Here is a 19,955-nt window from a genome sequence, read left to right as displayed (position 1 = left end):
CCATGCACTAGAAATGAACACTTGGGCACTAAAATTAAAATGACAATACCATTAACAATCACTAAAACAAAAAACTAGTAAACATATACAACACTGAAGAAAGAAATCAAAAGAGATTTAATCAACGGAGAGACATACTGAGTTCATGGATTAGAAGGCTCAATACAGTAAAGATGTGAATTCTCTCCAACTGAGAAAGAGGTTTAATCCAATTATATCAAAATCCCAAAAAGATTTTTCAAAAATATAGACAAGATTATTCTAAAATTCATATGTAAAAGCAAAGGAACTAGGATAGCTAACTTTTGAAAAAGAAGAACAAAATAGGAGAAATCAGTCTGTCTGATTTCAAGACAGCTACGTCAAGATTGCGTGTTATTAGGAGACAGAAACACAGATCAACAGAACAGAGCAAAAAACCCAGAAATGGACTCCCACAAATATGCCCAACTAATCTTTGACAAAGATACAAAAGTAATTCAGTAGAAAAAAGATAGCCTTTTCAATAAATTGTACGGGAGCAATTAGACATCCATATGCAAAAAAGAAAGCTATGCCTCCTATCTTACACAAAAATTAATTTATAATGGATCATGGACTAAAATATAAGCATAAAAGTAGAAAAATAAACACAGATCTTTAGTATCTAGGGCTAGGCAGAGTTGTTAGACTGACACCAATAGCACAACCCCTAAAAGGAAAAAATGATAAAGGGGACTTCGTAAAAATAAAAAACGTGTGCTCTGCAAAAGATCCTGTAGAGGATATACAGATAAGCTACAAGTGAGAGAAAATATACACAAATCACATATCCAACAAAAGACTAGCATCGTGAGTATATATATGGACTCACAGCTCAACAGTAAAAAAGCAAATAATCCAATTAGAGCGTGGATAAAAGACACAGAGATATCATTGAAGAAGATACACAGATGGAAAAAAAGGACATGAAAAGATGTTCAACATCATTAGCCATTGGGAAAATGTAAATTAAAGCCACAGTGTTATATCACTACACACCTATCAGAATAGATAAAATAAAAATAAGGACAATACCAAATGCTGCCAAGGATGGAAAGAAACTGATCATTCATACATTGCTAGTAGGAATGCAGAAGGACAGTCATTCTGGATAACAGTATGGCAGTGTCTTAAACTAACCATGTAACTACCAAACAGCTGAGCAAATTGTGTTCTTGGGCATTCACCTCAGAGAAATGAAGACTTACGTTCATAAGAAACCTGTGAATATTAAAAGCAGCTTTTTTCCTAATAGAAACTGTGAACAACCTAGATATCCTTCAAAGGGTAAATGATTAAACAACTGTGGTACACTTATACCGTGGAATACTACTCAGCAAGTAAAGAGAACAAATTATTGATACATACCACAACCTGGAGGAATCTCTAGATAACTATGCTGAGGGGAAAAAAGGCAATCCCAAGGATTATGTACCATGTGATTTCATATATACAACACTCTTGATGACAAAATTATCGAACTGGAGAACAGATTAGCAGTTGCTGCGCATTAAGGGGTGGAGGCAGGAGGGAAGTGAGTGTGACTATAAAAGGGCAATATGAAAGATTCTTGTGGTGTCAGAAATGTGCATCTAGACTAGATGTTTATCAACATCAATATCCTGACTGTGATACTGCATTACAGTTTTGAAAGACATCATCATTGGGGGAACTGTGTAAAGGGTATAAGGTATACCTGTATTATTTTTTACAACTGCATATAAATTTACTATTACCTCAAAAAGTTTTAAAAATGTTTTAAGAAAACAGAATGACTCATTTGAGAGAGACACAAATGGTAGGAATAATCAGATAAAGAATCAGAGGCTGAAAAGAGAAGGCAGATCCCATGCCGAGCAGCTGTACATGTTTTTGCTGTCCTTCTGGGAGAGAGAAAGGAAGAAGGGGAGGACTTGGGGCAATGCTGCTCTGTCTATGAGAGCCAAACACAGAGGCCATACTACCGTGTTCTGTCCTCTGGCCTGAACCTGCCATATTATGTTACATATTGCAGAAGGGGATCCACCGAGTAGATCCACCCCCCAATCCCAAGCTATGTTCAAAGTTTTTTCCCCGGCAAAATACCCAAGTTATTCTGTCTGTGGGCCAAAAGGAATCCAATCTGTAACAAAGTTTTTAAAAAAGTAGCCTGGCCTTCTCTCCAAATACCTGACAATTTCTTACCTGTCCCCAAGCATACAAGCTATTGTGTGTCTGAGATGGGTTCACTTTGGATAAAAGGAAACGAGCCTTAAAAAAAAAAAAAAGACAAAGATTAAAAGTGGCATTAATATTAGTATACTAGGAAAAAAAGTTTTTACATTTCTCTTGTTAAATTAGAAAGTCTTTACTGCACAGGAACCCATTTCTTTAGTTTAATTTAAGACCAACAGCTTTCCATTTGCTAGGGTTCCAGAAACATGAAATATGTATTTTATTTTGGCAATCCTCTACTTTTACATTAATATATTTTGACCCCTCATTTAAAAAGAAGTTATATTTGGAAATATATAACTGTATGCAAATTTGTCACCAAATAAAATACTAACCATGCTGTTTGGATTTATAGCCATAAAAATATATCATGAAAACAGCTGAATACCAGAGCTAATTCAGCACTCACTTGACTGCCTCCATGCTCCGTGTTAATGTAACGTGGCATTGGGAAGCGCGCTTGCAGAATTTCTTGAGCGTCATCCAGTGGTGCCTGCAGAAGGTGCTTGAAGTTTTCATACTCAGGCATGTCCTGGTACCCAGCTTTACGCCACTGGGCTATCGTCTACATCAAAACAAACAAACCTGAACTATTGTGGAAACACTGAAACAACGGCCTTCTCTGACACTTTTGACATTCTAACACTACCCCCACCCCACCCCTAGAACTTGTTTTCAGTGAAGAAGTCTTATGTCAGTAACGACAAGTTTCAGAAGGGAACTAAGTGGATCTGACCAGAAGTATGAGTAAGCAAAGAGGTGCACACAGGACACCCCCACCTACAAAGTTTTCCCAGAAGTGTCAGAGTCATCAGTCACACCTCTTCCTTTCTAACTGTAAATACCAACTAAATAAAACACCAGGGATTAGTTGTCCCAAGGAGCCATGGCTCTCTTCCTTTCCACTTTCATTGCCATCACTTGGTCTAGCCTCTCATTTCCTTTCACCTGGCAGGGAAAGGGATTTGGGCGCTGCCTCCATGGAATCCATTCTTCCTTCTCTTTCCTATCAGCACACATTGTACACCCTCTTCCAGTGCATAGCAAGAGTCACACACACCTGGTGGGACTGACCCCATTTCTATCCCCTGCTCCTCTGGGCTCTGAGTGGGGATATTCTCAGTGGGGGGAGTATTTTATAATACATAAAAGCTATAAAAATCAAAGTATGGGGGACTTAGTTAGGCAATGAGAAAGCAATATACTAAATGTGGAAAGTAGACTGTCTCCCTAACTAGGCTAAACACTTTGTGTCTCATTCCTTCTTTTATTCCCATCAACAACTGGTCTAGGAGGTATCTTGAACACAGGAAATAAAAAAATATTTGTTGACTGATTAATATATATTTATAAATAAGCTGAAGTGCTTTCACATGTAGACTTAATCTGATACCAAAAAGAAAATTCTCTTTAGATGCCTTTTTCTGCAGCCTGCTCTCTCTTCTCAGAGTTTCCAGTGCCATTTTATAGGTCTTAATGTTTTGACTGACTGGTAGCATGGAGGAAATGACCATAAGCTCACTTGAGTCCAAGAGTTCTTAAAAACATCAAGAACCAGTGAACTTAGGGCTTTTGGAGGGTGAGAATTATATCACTGTCTTTGTCATTAGAACCAATCACTTGCACACAGAAAGTGCTCAATAAACATGTGAATGAACAGGATCAGGGGCTGTGGTCAGAGATGTCTATTAGGGATGAACTGAAGGCAAAGAAGGCAAGGTTGTGATTACTGCTCCTAAAGGAACCAGTGGGAACAGCAGCTGGTCACCAATGGCCCTTGGTCTAGGACCATTACTGATGGCATACTCTTCTGTGGGCAAGTGGCTAGCAGAGTGGGTGTTCATATGCTGAAAACAGGTTAAAGTTCTAAAATACCTATTAATATTAGGAAATGAATTCTTTCTATTATAGGAATTCTGAATCACAATTTATATCTTTTCAGGACATCGGAAATCACTTCTAACGTACAGACACTAGAAAGTCAAGTCAGCTACCAAAGCAATTTACTGCAGGTAAAGAATGTACAATAGAAGAAAAAGAATGTATCACTGAATATAATACTCAATTAGAGTATTTTCTTCAGAGGAGCCATTCCCTTTCTTAGGGCATGAACCTCTTTGAAAAAGAAATGGACTCTTATACCCTGAAAGTCATCCACAGCCACAGACCGCACATAAGGTTCACTGTGCCACGTTATTTAAAAAACTTTAGTCCCAAACTAGCAAATATGAGTGTTTATTAATAACTCTAATGTAACTCTGAATGGGTAGTAGTGTGTATAAAAAGTTTACTGAGGAAAAGTAACTGATCTTGCCTGACAACTCGAAAGCAATAAATTATAGTGATTTAAAAGGACCACCCAAGGGGAGCTGATGGCTCAGTTGGTTAGAGCACGAGCTCTGAACAACAGGGTTCCTGATTCGATTCCCACATGGGCCAATGAGCTGTGCCCTCCACAACTAGATTGAAGACAACGAGCTGTAGCTGAGCTTCCAGAGGAGAGAAGATGGATGGCTCAGTTGGTTAGAGTGAGAGCTGGTTCAATTCCCACTGGGGATGGTGGGCTGCGCCCCCTGCAACTAAGATTGAAAACGGAGACTGGACTTGGAGCTGAGCTGTGCCCTCCACGACTAGAATGAAGGCCAATGACCTGGAGCTGATGAGCCCTGGAAAAACACACTGTTCACCCCCTATTTCCCAATGAAAAAAAAAAAAAAAAAGGGACCACCACGATTTACTTAAAGCAAATACTCTTAAAATTACTAATATACAAATACCCCTGTAGGGACCTGAAAAAAGATTTTATTCACTAGAATAAAAGCCACTGTACTCACTATAATAAACTGTGGGTTTTCTAAGCCCAGATTCTAGTTTCAAATGCACAAAAATCTAAATTAAGAGGAAAGTGAAAACAATGTAAGTAAAGAAATTAATAATATCATCTTACCTCACCAAGATAAATGACAATTTGGAAGAAAGTATCCATCAGCAAAATTCTGTCAGCTAGAATGCTGCTGCTGTCCAACAATACTGGCTGAAGAAAAAAGGAGAGATAGTGTTGGTCTTCCCTCTGTTTCCCACATGGCCAGAACAGCTACAACCTCCTTTACAAATGGTACCAGGCATGGTGGCTCTTCCCCCCTTCATGTCACATTCCCACTTTCTGCCCCCTGACTCAGCAGTTCTAAGTTTCAACTTTGTAGAAGAAAGAGGATCCAAATAATCACATCTTTTGGGAAGGGAGATTAATGACATCTTTTGCTCTAGGAATCAAAAGTTATTCCAAACATTCTCAGTTTCACATTAGCAATGTATTTTATCTATTAGAGAGACAAATTCTCTGAAATCTACTACAGCTGCAGATGACAGATAACAGGGATACCTAATATGAAAAAGTACATCTTTTAATACAAGTTTTGAAAGTTTACTACAAAATATATTTTTATGATTTTTATTTCAATAATAAAAGTAACTTATACTCATTACAGAAAAACTGAACCCAAGTACAACAAATATTGATAGTTTGGCTTATTACCATATCATTTTTAATTCCTACAGGCTATTTAGAACACATAATTTAGGAAAGTTTCTATTTTGATTTTTTTCATGTAACATTTTTAACATAAGGATTTACCTATTTTATTATGTTACATGAACCTTGTGAATATCTCCTAGACTACTTATTTTCCTACTATTAAGCATTTGGATTATTTTCTAATTTTCTATTTTAATAGTTCATTTACTATTTCTTTGAACAAAGCTTTTTCTATACATGAGTATTTTCTTCAGATCCAAGACATGGAATTCCTGGGTCAAAGTAATTGAACACTCTGAAAAAAGTACCTACATATTTTTTAAAGATTTTTACATGTAATTCTGTCTTCTGCAGATAATAACAGCTTTACATACACGTGACTTTTTCCTATGCATATGTTTAAGACTCAGGAATAATCTTAAATTACTATGAAGATTCAAAGTTTTCTTTCTTTACAGTTTTGCTAGAGTAAATTTGCTAGGAAAAAAAACAATATACAGAGGATGCCAAAAAAATGCATACACATTTTAAGAAAGGAAAACTATTAAAATTGTAATACTCGATATATACCGATAACAAAAGATGAATACAAGTCACGTTTGACTTCTGCAATTATAAGAGGTGCTCAAAGTGGTTACCATCAGCATCCAGACACTTCTGATTACAGTGAACTACTGCTTGAGCAATGTTGACCAAAGTGTCCACTTGTATACATTTTTTTTTGGCACTCCTGGTATATTAGGTGATTCCAATTCTGAGAAAAGCATTCATTAAAGCCTTACCTCTGGTGGTCCATGGAATGAATAGGAGTAGAGAATAGGCTGGATCATGATGAGAGACTGGGTTAGATCCTGTCGGGCAAAATGGTGTCTATAATACGACGACTCATCAGGACTATTGTTAAATACTTGAAGAAATGGAGATCTTCTAAGATGGAACATGAACTGCATTCACAAAGAAAAAAAGACAAAAACATACAGCTGCAAACTTCTTAGATACCCAGAGAATAGACTTGCCTTATATCTCTGAAACAGGTGCACCCAGACTTTAAGAAAATGGCCTCTGGGTTCATAAACGAGAAAGTAAATGGTGTAACATTTATGGATATCAATAAAAGAATTCAATTCTTTAAAAAAAAAAAAAAAAAAGTAAATGGTGCTACCAGGGGCTGGGGTAAGTGGGAAATGGAAAGTTGCTGTTTAATGGGTACAGCATTTTAGTTCTGTAAGATGAAGAAGTTCTGAAGATCTGTGGCACAGCAATGTGAGTATACCTAACATTATTGAACAGTCCACTTAAAACTAGTTAAGATGGTAAAATTTGTATTTTTTACAATTAGAAAAATTTTCAAATTATTTTAAAAGGGTGGGGGGAGCCTCTGGGTATGTCAAAGCTTCCACATGAAGTGGGAAAGGCAAAGAAGCATTTATTTCTAGAGTCACTGGGCCAGGTTGCAGAAAGCATGTCTGCTCTCAAAGGGGTCATAGTCCAATGGGGAAAAGGGACACTTGGGGCAGCATGTTATGAGCCCCAGTACAGGAAAGTACTGCCACAGTGGGGTGGGAGTGCAAGTGAGCAGGAGACTTCCCAAAGCCACTGGAGTCTGCAAGATGTTCACAAGGAGGCCAGAGGGCCAGGGTAGAGGGGACTCCAGGCACAATAACAGCAGATGAGAAGTTAGAGAGCTCATACACAAGCTGTCTGCTGGAGTGAGGGGTGGAAACAAGAGAGGGACAAGAAGATGATTCGGGAGAGGTATGTTCTTTACACGGAGAATTAGGTGGAGGGCAGACTTTCAGCTCACTCCAACGAGTCACCAGAACATGGAAATGGGCTTCCTTGAGAAGTATAAAGTTTCCTGAGATTCCACATATTGAAGTATAGGTTCCTAAATAATCATGGCTGACATTTAATGCATCCTATGTGCAAGGCATAAAGCACTTGACAAGAATCATTTAATCCTTCCAAAAGACCCACAAGGTAGGTTCTCTTACCATCCCTAGTTTACACATCAGGAAACAGGAGTAGGCCATTTGCCCAAGGCCATCTTGCTACTGAGTGGCAGAGCTAGACTCTATCCAGGCTATTGGCTCCAGAGACTGGGTTCTTGACCTCTTTCTTAGATGCCTCGACAAAAGGAACATTAGAAACCATCTCCTTCAGTGGTTTTCAAACTGCACTTAAGTCTCAGTGAAACCTCAGGGCCGTGGGGGTGGGTGTGGTGCCTGGGCACAACCAGAGCAGAACCCGTGTCTGTCTGCTTTACATGCCGGCTTTTAAGAGGATCCTAAGAAAGGATTCCACAGCTGAAAAAGATGGCAAACCACTTCTCCAGACCAACTCCTTCCTACTAAAGAGGAAACCAACATCCACAGGGGTGTAGGACCTCACCCAAGATCACCAGCAGCAGAGCCAGTGCTAGAACTTGGCCCTGACTCTGGCTCATTCCACAACGCTGCACAGCCTCAACTGCCCGTCACAGGCCCAAGGAGGGGAGCACATGAGGGACCACAGAGCCAGGGGTCAAGTGAGGTGACCTCTGAGGCCCATTTTATCCCTAAGAGTCCGAGTTATACAAGTTCATGATTAAACCCCGTGTCCACTTTCCAAAGCAAGTATTTGAAAGGATAATGCTCATTTGGATATCTAAGGCCTTGCCAAGTTTATTTAAAAATGAAACTTTGCTTCTATTTATTCCTCATAAAGGTGTTCCTGAGGGAAGAGGAAATAAAGTTGAGTTTGCTTCTAGTTCTGTTAAAGCTGCACCTGTGAAGGGCTCAACCTGCAAGTCCTGGGCCCCAGCCAAGGAGCTGGCTCACACATACTTAGCACTAAACATCTGACTGGCGTTAGCCCACATGATCCTCACAGCCACCCACCGAGCTAAGCTCAAACTTCCTCATTTACATGTAAGGACGGAGGTTCGGGAAAGGTCAATGCCCAGATCCCTGAGAGCGGCTGCTGCGTGCTCTCCACTTACCCCTCCTCTCCCTTGCTCAATGGCTCCCCAATGCATAGTTCCTGCATACAGCAAGTATTTACAGGAGCTGCTGATTACTGTTGATTTCCACTTAAAATGCAACATAACTATGGACATATCATTAAATATCTGTCATATTAACGTGGTCTCTTTTATTATATTCATCTTCATGTGCACTTCGTTTGTTTGTTTGTTTGCTGCTGAGGTAGCTTATTGTCCATCCAGAACTTCTACAAATTAAAGATTTTGTTGTGGCCCTACAGCAACAATTCTGTTTTGCCTTTTCATGAAAGTTCATACATTTACTTTTCTCCTCTCTGCATGTCATCTTTGTCTTCTGTAGGACTCAGGCACTGTCTTGCACAGAGACACAGGATTTGTCTTGAAGCGAACAACCTTCATCACTTGTAGCCCGAGTCTCTAAACATACCAAGTCTTCACTTTGCCCCGAAGCAGTGAATTTTATTTCTATCACAATTTATTCTTCTGTACTTATTTTAGAAACATGTATTGCTTACCTGAGGATATAGAGAGAAGGAATCTGATAACCTAAAAGAAGTCGGGTCTTCTTTGTTATACTGTCCAAACTTCTGACACTGTTCAAAAAAAACAGCAAAAAGGGGGAGAAAAAAACCCCCTAAGTTAGTGTCATCTGGAAAAATCCTTGGATTAGGAGAGCCACATTCTAATCTTAACTCTGCCACTGACTGAGTCCCAGACCTGCATTTCTCAGGCATGGACAGGCAGACATATCATCTGGAGTGTTGTTAAAATGCAAATTCTGATTCGGCAGACCTAGAGAATGCTCGGAGACTGCATTTCTAACCAGCTCCCAGGCCATGCTGGTCAAGGACCCTCTGACTAGTGAGGGGCTAGATGAGTTCTCAGATGCCTCTTCCATAAGAAAACCCTCTAAGACCATAAAATACTACCAATTATAGATAAGCCTTGTATTCTCACTCTACAACTCAATTTTCTTCCTCCTTTCAAAGGCCAATGAGACTACCCACCATTTAATAAGCAAAGCCCATCTCTGACCATCACTTTCTTCCTAGTAAATCTGATATGCCTGCATAGTTCTCATCTTCCTGACCTCCCTAACACCACGAGCCAAGGGACTACCCAAACTTCTCAAAAACTCTGTCCTTCAGCAGTTAAAATAGCACTTTGCTATTTTCCATCATCTCCCCAGCCAATCCTTCTCTGCTTTCTTCAACAGTACCTCCCCTTCCTACTGCTCCTAACTGAACTCCTTAGACGTCAGTTCTTTGCTCCCTGCTCCCAGCCTCACTGCTTCAGCTACAAATGAACACTAGGGCCAAACCAGTATCATTCAAATCCTTCCACTATGTCCAATGCTGACCTCCACCTAACTACAGGATAGCTTTCCTTGGACATAGTTTTGCAAGTTCACATTCAACTTATCAAAAATAAACTATTACATTAAAAAAAAAGATTCATCATCCTTCACCTTAAAGCTACTCTGTTTTTCTATTTTCTATTTCACTGTCATTCTTGCAGTTAACCACACTTGGAACTTGAGTCAACATTGACTTACTGATTTTTGATATCACATATACATGTAAGGAAGGAGGTTTCACCAAGTTTTATCAATTTTTCCTTTAGCATTCATTCATCCTGATTCCAAACACTCTCCCCCACTAATTCTACTGCCATCACCCTGGTCTCAGCTCTCTTGAGCTGGCAAGCCCCTCCACCGGTCTCCCCGATGGTAGCCTTTTCATGATTTACCTTATATGAAAACGGTAAATGTAAACACGAGCATCACACTGCTATCACACCCTGCTGAGGAATCACACTTAAGTCCTCTCTCTCTAACATTAAGGCAGTGACTTAACCTTAAAATTAAGACATTCCATAATCGAGCTGCACTTTCCCTGCCTCTTTCCCCAATGCACAACCTGGCCTCTGTGACAGCGGTCTCGCCAATGACCCCCACATAAGCTGAAGTGCACAGCTATCTCCAGACTCGGGCCTTCCACTTGGCAAGCCTTGCCTTCTCTGTTCCCACTATCCTACTCTTTTTTAGAAGACTTGATTCAAGGCTCAGTTTCCACATGAAGTCTTTGCCAACACTTGGATCCTTTGCTCAATTTTCAAATTGTGTTTGAAATGCTGATATTCCCTAAAAGTGGTTCCATGAAATAGTAAGGGCAAAAAAAGTTTAGGGCTAAACAAAGTTAAATGGGTTTCTTTACCGGGCTTTCAGTGCCTCTGATCCCAAAAAGCAGCTGTGAATTTCCCAGAAGGTAAAATTATGATGTATGGCAATTATCAATTTATTGCCTCATGGCTCCAAATTCACCCTTTTTGTTTGCTGTGACGTGAACATGGGTTCTTTAAAATGTTTTTCCTTCGTCACCTGGCACGATGTTGAACCGTCAGTAAAGGGTGCTGGAATTAAGTGTTTGCTTTTGGGGTTTCCAGTGTGCTCCATGCAGCAGCTGCCCTTGTGGCTTCTACCAATCACTCATTATCCTAATCCCCCGCTGTGACAGGAATTCTATATAAAACTCCCTGTTTAAATTACTGTGTGGTTTCTCTCCTGACTAGACCCAGAATGACACAATAAGTATCTCCTGTACACGCAATGGACCGTGGCCCCCTATTTGCAAAAAACAAAAAATCTCCAAGATGTGAGGAGGAAATGCAGGACACAGCATTCACAGTGACTCATCTAAGTCAACAATTAACATACACACATTTGCATCATTCTCTAAATGTCCTCTGTGCTTTGTTTCTTCCCAACTGTAATGTATGCCCTTGGGGGAAAATGCCTGTTTAACACTTGTTTCTTATCACTCTCAGAATGTCCAGTGTTTGGCATAAGGAAAGCATATGGTAAATTCTTGTTGACTGACTGTATAAAATAATAGGTTTAAGTGACAGTTTTCTTTGCTCAAAAGTAGAGCAGAGACCATGATGAAACCTAGTGACACTGTTCCCAACTTACCAGTCGGATGAGTTGTCGGTCCAGCCAACGCAGGACATCAGGCCCCTCCTCCGACTCAGCTCGGAATACTCCTAGCCGTGCCATCAAGACTGCTGCGGCCTCCTGGTCAAATGCTGCTTCTATGTGCTTGAGCTGACTCTGAGCATCTGCCCAACTGACAATTCCAGAGTTAGTACCACGTTTACATTCAGGAGACCAGAAAGGCAGCTCTCATTAAGATAAAGAAACATAAGTCTTGTTCTTTCATCTAAAACACAGATTCGAACTGCAATGTCAGTAAGGAATCACAGGGGTTATACATACATTTTCATTTTCCCTCATGTTATCTCTGAAGGCTATAAGCACGAAAGGAAAATTATTGAGAATTTCCCAATATTCTACAAGACATCATATAAGTAGATATCCACAAGTTAAGCCTCCAGCCAGTGTTCCTTTCTCTAGGTCAATCTTACAAAAATCTAAATGTTTTCAAATTCACAAAATGACTTCCCCAACATCATGGTAGAAGAATTAGCACATACACAAAAGTTTTCCACATGAATAAAGACACTGAACAAAGCTAAAAGACAACATACAGACTGGGAACAGATATGAGCAATAAACAATAATCATATCCAAAATACGTAAGAGTCCCTGAATATCAATGAAAAAGAAACAAGTTTCACAATGGGCAAAGGCTATCACAGAAGAAATACATACGGCCAATAAGCACGGAAAGTGCTCAACCCATGATAAACGGGAAAAAACATAAAAGTGACATTGCTCTATATTTACATGTTAAAGACTTGATACTATCTATTATTAGTGAGGAGACAGGGCACTCTCCTTACACTACTGGGGAGAATACAAATTAGCTTCTTGGAAGAGTAGTTTTGCAGTATCCAAAATTCCACTTCTATGAAGTGACTGGAAAGAAATACTCATGTACACAAAGACCTAAGTATATGAACGCAGCACTATTCGAAGGAAAGTAAGACTTGAAATGGCCTTTAATAAAGGAGTGGTACATCCCATCCAAACCATGTAACACTATGCAGTAATTAAAGTGAATGAAACAGAATTTTATTATGTATTGACATAGAAAGTGTCGTACATACATTATCAACGAAAACTTTTTAACTGCACAGAAATGGGATTATGAAGTTGATTTAACTGTAGTACTGTGACAGTATTTCACCTCCGGGGAGGGCAGTCCAAGAATCCTATTCTTTATATACTTATGTGCTGCTTGAATCTTTTATAAGGAGAATGTATTTATGGGTTACTTATCTATAAATAAAATAATGAAAGATAATTTTGAATGAACTTATTACTACTCAAGGATGATTCCTCTAGGCAAGTGCCCATAGGCCTAACTGGGTTAAGTCAACAATGCCTCTTCCTCCTTCTCTTTCTCCTCTGATCAAATGAGCCAATGAGGATTGGCAAGAACCATTCCATGGGATTACAAAGATAAACTAACCTAACAGATGATAAATTATCTCTTCAAAGGGAAAAATACTAGACAGTGGCTCAACAGAAAGGGAACCAGGGCTGCTTACTTTCGGGCAATGGTGGTCACACGGATACGTCTCTGGGTGCTGGAGTGTTGATAGTGCGTGACAAACTGGATGGCACCTCTGCCTCCTTGGGGGATCGGGGCATTGTGCTGCAAGAGACCATAGACTTCATTACTACTATAGGCACGACTCAAGCACACTCACAGAGCCCACTGTGCTCCTCCTAAAACAACTGAATGGTACACTTAAAATCTGGGCATTTCAGTGTATATAACTCACCCAAAAAAACCAAAAAAACAAAAAAGCATCACATTCAAATAAATACTGAACTCAAGTTAATGATATGCCATGCTAAAGTGTTTGTGGATGAAACACACTGATAACTGAAATTTGCTTTGAAATGTACCAAAAATAAGATGAATTAATGAATGGATAAATATGTGACAAAGTAAATACAGCAAAATGTTAATTACAGATTGATTCTAAGTGGTGGGCATATGGGTATTTACTGTATACGTCTTTTAATTTTTCTGTATTTTTTAATTTTTTTAAATAAAATACTGCAAAAAGATGTACTCAAAAATTCACCAACACTACAATGGCTGGTAAATGCCATTACTCTTCTAAAGATCTTATCGGTTCAACAATAAAGTGAGAAAAGAAATTCACTATCCTACTCAGACAAAACCCTGGAATTAAAGAGACCATGCCAGACCGGTATCAGGTCAAACACAAGCCCAAAGCAGCATCAGTTTGCAGAGAAGTAAACCAGAGGCTACCAGTCTGTAATAAATCAGAAAACACAACACTGAGACATGAATATTTGTAAAGAAATTCAACTCACCTGATTGACTACTTCAAAATAGATGCCAACTGTAGATGTGGGATCCAGGCCACAGATTTTCCACTGACTCGTGCCACCGACACCAAGCTCCTAGGGGTGAGAAGAGGAATTAAACAAACAAACAAACAAACAAGCTACTCCTGTGGTTAACTGCTGATGAAAAGTACTAAGAAAAGGGTAGGCCACTTAGAATTCTCATTCCAAATGTAAATTTACACTTAACTGAAATATGTACAATTATGGACCAAAATAAGGTTTAATATTTACATTTACAGCACTTTAAAATTAATTTTTTATACTGGCACTCATTAATTTTCATTAAATCACCAAGATATATTTCTCTCTATACACACACACACACACACACACACACACACACACACACACACACGGTGCGTAACACTGAAATCAACTGAAAGAACCAAGTCAGGGTTGGGGGAGAAGCAAATAGAAAAGAAAAAGAATTATCTGCTTAACTTGAAGCTACATATAAATTCTTGATAAGAGAATTGAAATTTTCGTGGTGATGAGGCTGCTTTTTATTGACTAGCTGAATGGCTCCCAGTGATAAATATGATGTTCACTAAAATGTGAAGAGTATCTCTGTTTTAAGCATGCCATCTAGAAGAAAAGGCAGCAGGTGTCAAAAATACCTAGAATCACCAACCAAGATCACTGGACTCTGAAACATAACATTCTATCATTCTAGAGATAGCAAGTTACTCATTTTAACATATCTCATCAAAATGAGGAATACCATGCTAAAAAGTAATGGGGATCATGCACTAAGGGAGTCATGATGTTTCTTCTATATTACTCTGAAACTACCCCAAACTGTACTCCATAAGTTGAGTACAGCTAATGCGAGTCTGGTCTATGAAGCCACACCTGGAGCCTATGTAACTGGCCACAGAACCAGCAAGCTCAAGGAGGTGATGGTCACAGAGGGAAGGGAAGATTCTTTTTTTTTTTTTTTAAAGATTTTATTGGGGAAGGAGAACAGTGTTTACTTCCAGGACTTTTTTCCCAAGTCAAGTTGTTGTCCTTTCAGTCCTAGTTGTGGAGGGCACTGCTCAGCTCCAGGTCCAGTTGCCGTTGTTAGTTGCAGGGGGCGCAGCCCACCATCCCTTGTAGGGAGTCGAACAGGAAACCTTGTGTTTGAGAGGACACGCTCCAACCAACTGAGCCATCCAGAAGCTCAGCGACAGCTCAGCTCAAGGTGAAGTTTCAATTTTAGTTGCCCACCATCCCTTGGGGGAGTCGAGGAGTTGAACCAACAACCTTGTGGTTGAGAGCCCACTGGCCCATGTGGGAATTGAACCGGCAGCCTTAGGCGTTTGGAGCACAGAGCTCCAACCGCCTGAGCCACCGGGCCGGCGGGAAGATTCTTAAGGGAAATTACATAGTAGCTCTAAGGTGGCGAGTGGGAGGGACACACTCATTTCATCAGTATTTCCTAAGCAAGATCATGAGACGGATGGATTCATGGGTATTCACCTTCCCTTTTGGTGGCCTTTTCTAAAAGAAGCAGGTATCACCTGGAAGAAGAGCTAAACCCAGGAAAAATGGCAAGGAAGTAAAAAGAAACTTGCATGCCTTCCTTTCTTGCCTTGCTAACCCCTTCTCCTGAATCTCTCTCCATACCTATCAACTCCATTTTTAATATATGAAGCTTTTTAAAGTTTCAAATGGGGGGATCAAGAGGTTCAGCATATGCCACCCCAAAATATGCCACTCTCATATAAGAATGATTTTGAGCTGAAGGCAATTAAAAAAAAGCAGACACAAGAAAAACTCTCTACCCTCCCCTCTCTATCAGGAAGGGAAGAATGATTATGACTAATCACCAAAGACAATATTATATGCTTATCAGCCCAGAAATGGCACCAAAGGAATCTACAGAACAAACCTTGCTGAAACAACCGTATCTTCCATTAGTTTCTCCATATAGCTACTTTCCCATAATTTGACACCCTAGAAGCTCCAAGTCCCTTTACTGTCTTGTCACTTTTCTACAAATTTATTGTTCTTTTGTTAAGATGCTATATAATCCCAAGTTCTAACCAGCCCTTGAAGTTATTCATCACTGAGTATGTACGTGTGATGTATGTATGTGTGGTGCACACATTAATAAACTTGTTTGTTTTACTCTTAATAATCTGTCTTTTGTCAGTCTACCGTGCGTATATAATGCGCATTTTATTGCCTAAAGTTTTGAGGGGGAAAAGAAGGATGCGCATTATACATGGCTAGTACTAATTCCGGATCTATATAAATGTTTTTAATTCTTTTATTTATGCTTATGAGTTCAAAGTGTAACACTAGAAGTCAATAACAATATCAGGATGCAAAATAATACCCTAGAATATGATAATCGGTTTTGTTGAACTTACAACAAACTTGCAACAATGAAGAGATCTTGGCTTCTATTAGACGTAAATATCGTAAATTTGTTACCGGTACATAAAATTTCTTGTACCTTGTATCTGTTCTTGTGTTTTGTAATTATTTGTTACACAAAATTTTTTGTACCATAATAAGTTAAAAAGCAAATGCTACAATTCCTTTATAATACAAAAAACAAGTACCTAAATGTAAACAAATAAAAATTTGAATTAAAAAATTAAAACAAAAGATTTTCCCTAAAAATTTGGGCCAAAAATGTGGGTGCGCATTATACACTGCAAAATATGGTTATATGCAGAGCCCCAGCCAATGAAGCTAAGATTGTTAGAGGAAAAAAGTTTTTTTTATCCCATACAGCTCCAAGGCCCAGTGTGACACAAACCCTCCATAGTTCCAAAACTACACTCACTAATACACAAATTCCTTACACGAGCATTTACCCTACCTTTATTGGAGGAACTATAAAGATAGAATTAGGAAATCACCATTTTATAATCTTCAGTGAAATACACTGATTCAGTAAGGATAATAATCAGTGGATGCTAAAACCATTAGGTGGCAGGCTGTTGACAAACAAGATATTCACACTGTGCTATTATAATCTCATTCAACCAATTTCTTGCTAATGGCAAAGGGGAAATCTACCCTTATAATGGAAAGATACTGGGCAGTCATCATCTCCACCACGAGACCTAACTCAGCTCCATTAACACAGGATGATGACCGAACCGAAGTGCCTCCTGATGAAACACAGCACAAAGTATACAGATCACTCAGGAAGTATGCTGGACAATACGACTTAGCCTGAATCTAAACACACTTTCAAACCTAACTTTCACTTTATTGGAAATACAGGGAGGACAGAAACATGTTAAACACCACTATGAGGAAACAATCAGAAACATCGAGAATGTGGGATACTCTATTATAGAAAACACCTGGCACTGTCTCTTCAACAAATCAATGTCATTAAATGAAACAAAACAAAAAACAACAACAACAGGAAGACTATTCCAGAATTAAAAAGACTAAAGATAATACCAAATACAATGCTGGTTAGAGGGGGATAAACCAGCTACATAGGGAATTTGGGGTGAAATTAGGGAAAATATGGATTAGATGTTAAATGACACTAGGAAATTGTTTTCTTAGGTTTGATAATAATGTGGTGGTGAACATCCTTATTTTTAGAAGATGCATACTGAAATAATAAAGATCATCATTGACATCTGCAACTTGTTTTCAAAGGTTCTACAAAAACAGACCATAAAGCAAATATGCCAAGTAGATGATAATCAGATAGATTAAGCAAATGTGGCAAAAAATGATGACACTGCACTTATGACAAAATGTGAAGAATTACTGACTAAATGGTGGGTATACAGGAATTCATTATACTCTTTCTAAATTTCTCTGCATGTTTGAAATTTGTATTTTCCTCTTTTTTGCATCTTCCATCTCTCATCCAAAAATTTCACGGCTAATGCCCATTGGATCCTAGAACAGCTAATCAGTTTGTATTAATTCATAAAATTATCTTCTTATACTACTTCATGAAGTCTTCATTAGGCAGATTTCAAGGCTATGGAAAATGTTTTGAATACGGCAGCCTTCCAAAGCCCTACCAGGAAATAGGGGTACAAGTCCCTTAGGACACTAGGGTAATGACTGACTCATCAGATGGGCTCTGGGACATCAACCTGCCTCACGCAGGGACTACAAGAACGTCCTCTCAAAAAGCCTCGCCTCTGTCAACTTCAACAAAAGTTTTGTTCAAGTAGTCACTAAGTGAATGCTCATTACTGATGAAGACAAAGATAAAATCTACTGTGGCCTTCCACTGTGCCAGAAACTGGTCTAAGTGCTTTACCTGAACTAACTCATTTAATCTTTCTAACAGTATAAAGAACAGTACTATTATTATCTCCATTCCCAGACAGACATGGATTCCCAGACATTAAGTGCCTTACCCAGACCACACGGCTAGCCATGGTAAACCTGTGCACTGAATTCACGTCTGGCTCTATAGTCCACCCTCTTGTTGAAAAGGACAATGAGGGAAAGACATGGCTATAATAACTCCATCCCAGAATCACCCTGGACAGGTCTCCCTGAACCACTGGTTAACCTCTTGGCAGTAGAAGTATAATCAGAGGAAGCAGACCACCAGCAAAGCCGCCTCATCCTCTAGTAGTAGCTTTGTTCACATATATTCAAAATTTGTTACTCAAGGATCATAAATGCCTACATATACAAGTGTCGTCCACTGCCCAACCAACTCAAAATGGTCCGCAGGAAGCGAGACAAAGGTATCACCTCTAAGGGCAACAAGTACACAGCTCTATGCCTGAAGGATTTTGTTGACTGCTTATCTTGTACTGAATAGAATGCCTGTGACTCACTGGCACAGTGACTCAAGCATGGATAGTGGGGTCAGGGGGACCTGGATTCCAGCTTCTCCATGTCAGTTCTAACCCTGAGCAAGATACTTAACCTCTCTGAGTCTGTTTCCTTTTCTCTGACCCTTTCGACAGATACACAAATGGAAATGACACAACCTCTCCGAGTTGTGGTCATCGTTAGCCCTTCTCCCCTCAACAGACATATCCCAACAGGTAACACAATGCAAGGTCATCACACTCCAACATTTCTAATAGGCTAATCCCAGGGTACAGGAAGTGAAGATGAAGGAGGGAGTTTTCCTTACATTTTCTGACACACACGGTCCTTTCACATTCAGAGATACACAAGGACCAATGGCTCCTGCAATCTTCAGTTCCCGAGACGTCTAAAACAGAATTACAGAAGAGTATAAAGTTACAAATCACCAAGAATTACTCTCCTCTCACAAAGGCCACAACTAAAGCTTAGAGGAAAAATACGGCAGCATTATCATTCCACCAAAAGAAAAGCCCACATGGACTATGGTATACAAGTGCTTCTACAAAGCTTTTTCAGGGTCACTGTGATCTGATTAAAACTTCAGAAAAATCCTACTGCAGAAACTGTATTATCTTTGTTCCAAAGACGATGTAGCATTTTCAACTTTCTCAACTTTGAAATTATTGTACACATAGAAAGTAACAACTTTACCAACAAATACTACATCCTTTTCCAATTTCATATGCATAGTCTTAATTATTTATCATTTCTAATCAGTGAATATACTGTCTTGTGTTGCTTTAGAAATACTTAATTCATGAACTCCAACATAATAATATGGCCATAAACAGACTTAGACTTTTAAATCGGAATTCATTTCAGCAAAGTCCATTCCTCTTCATCTTAAAAAAACAAGACAAATTCAACATCTGAAAATGTTGTTTGAAGTTTAACCTAGATGATTTAATGATCATCTCCAATTCCTTAAGCAATAATTCCAATCCTATGTTCTCTCAGACCCTTGTAATGCTTTCTCAATGACTTAGAATCAAGTACGTAGGTCTATCAGGCCCCATACAGAAAAACAAATCCCAAACTCA

General features: G+C 39.1%; 1 protein-coding gene across 1 annotated transcript in view; it reads right to left on the bottom strand.

Annotated features, from left to right (window-relative positions):
• Positions 1–19,955, bottom strand: part of SEC23B (SEC23 homolog B, COPII coat complex component) — a 40,961-nt gene that overhangs the window by 6,945 nt on the left and 14,061 nt on the right. The window contains exons 11-19 of the mRNA XM_033095022.1: positions 19,181–19,261; positions 14,068–14,157; positions 13,266–13,372; positions 11,725–11,878; positions 9,269–9,346; positions 6,553–6,714; positions 5,183–5,269; positions 2,645–2,800; positions 2,206–2,271 (exon numbers count right to left, since the gene is read on the bottom strand). Of these exons, the coding sequence (XP_032950913.1) occupies positions 2,206–2,271; positions 2,645–2,800; positions 5,183–5,269; positions 6,553–6,714; positions 9,269–9,346; positions 11,725–11,878; positions 13,266–13,372; positions 14,068–14,157; positions 19,181–19,261 (981 nt within the window). The remainder of the gene's footprint in view (positions 1–2,205; positions 2,272–2,644; positions 2,801–5,182; positions 5,270–6,552; positions 6,715–9,268; positions 9,347–11,724; positions 11,879–13,265; positions 13,373–14,067; positions 14,158–19,180; positions 19,262–19,955) is intronic.

The sequence above is a fragment of the Rhinolophus ferrumequinum genome, chromosome 23, assembly GCF_004115265.2.
Source record: "Rhinolophus ferrumequinum isolate MPI-CBG mRhiFer1 chromosome 23, mRhiFer1_v1.p, whole genome shotgun sequence".
NCBI lineage: Eukaryota > Metazoa > Chordata > Mammalia > Chiroptera > Rhinolophidae > Rhinolophus > Rhinolophus ferrumequinum.
The sequence above is the reverse complement of the archived record's forward strand: the minus strand, read 5'-3'. Positions and strand labels throughout refer to the sequence as shown.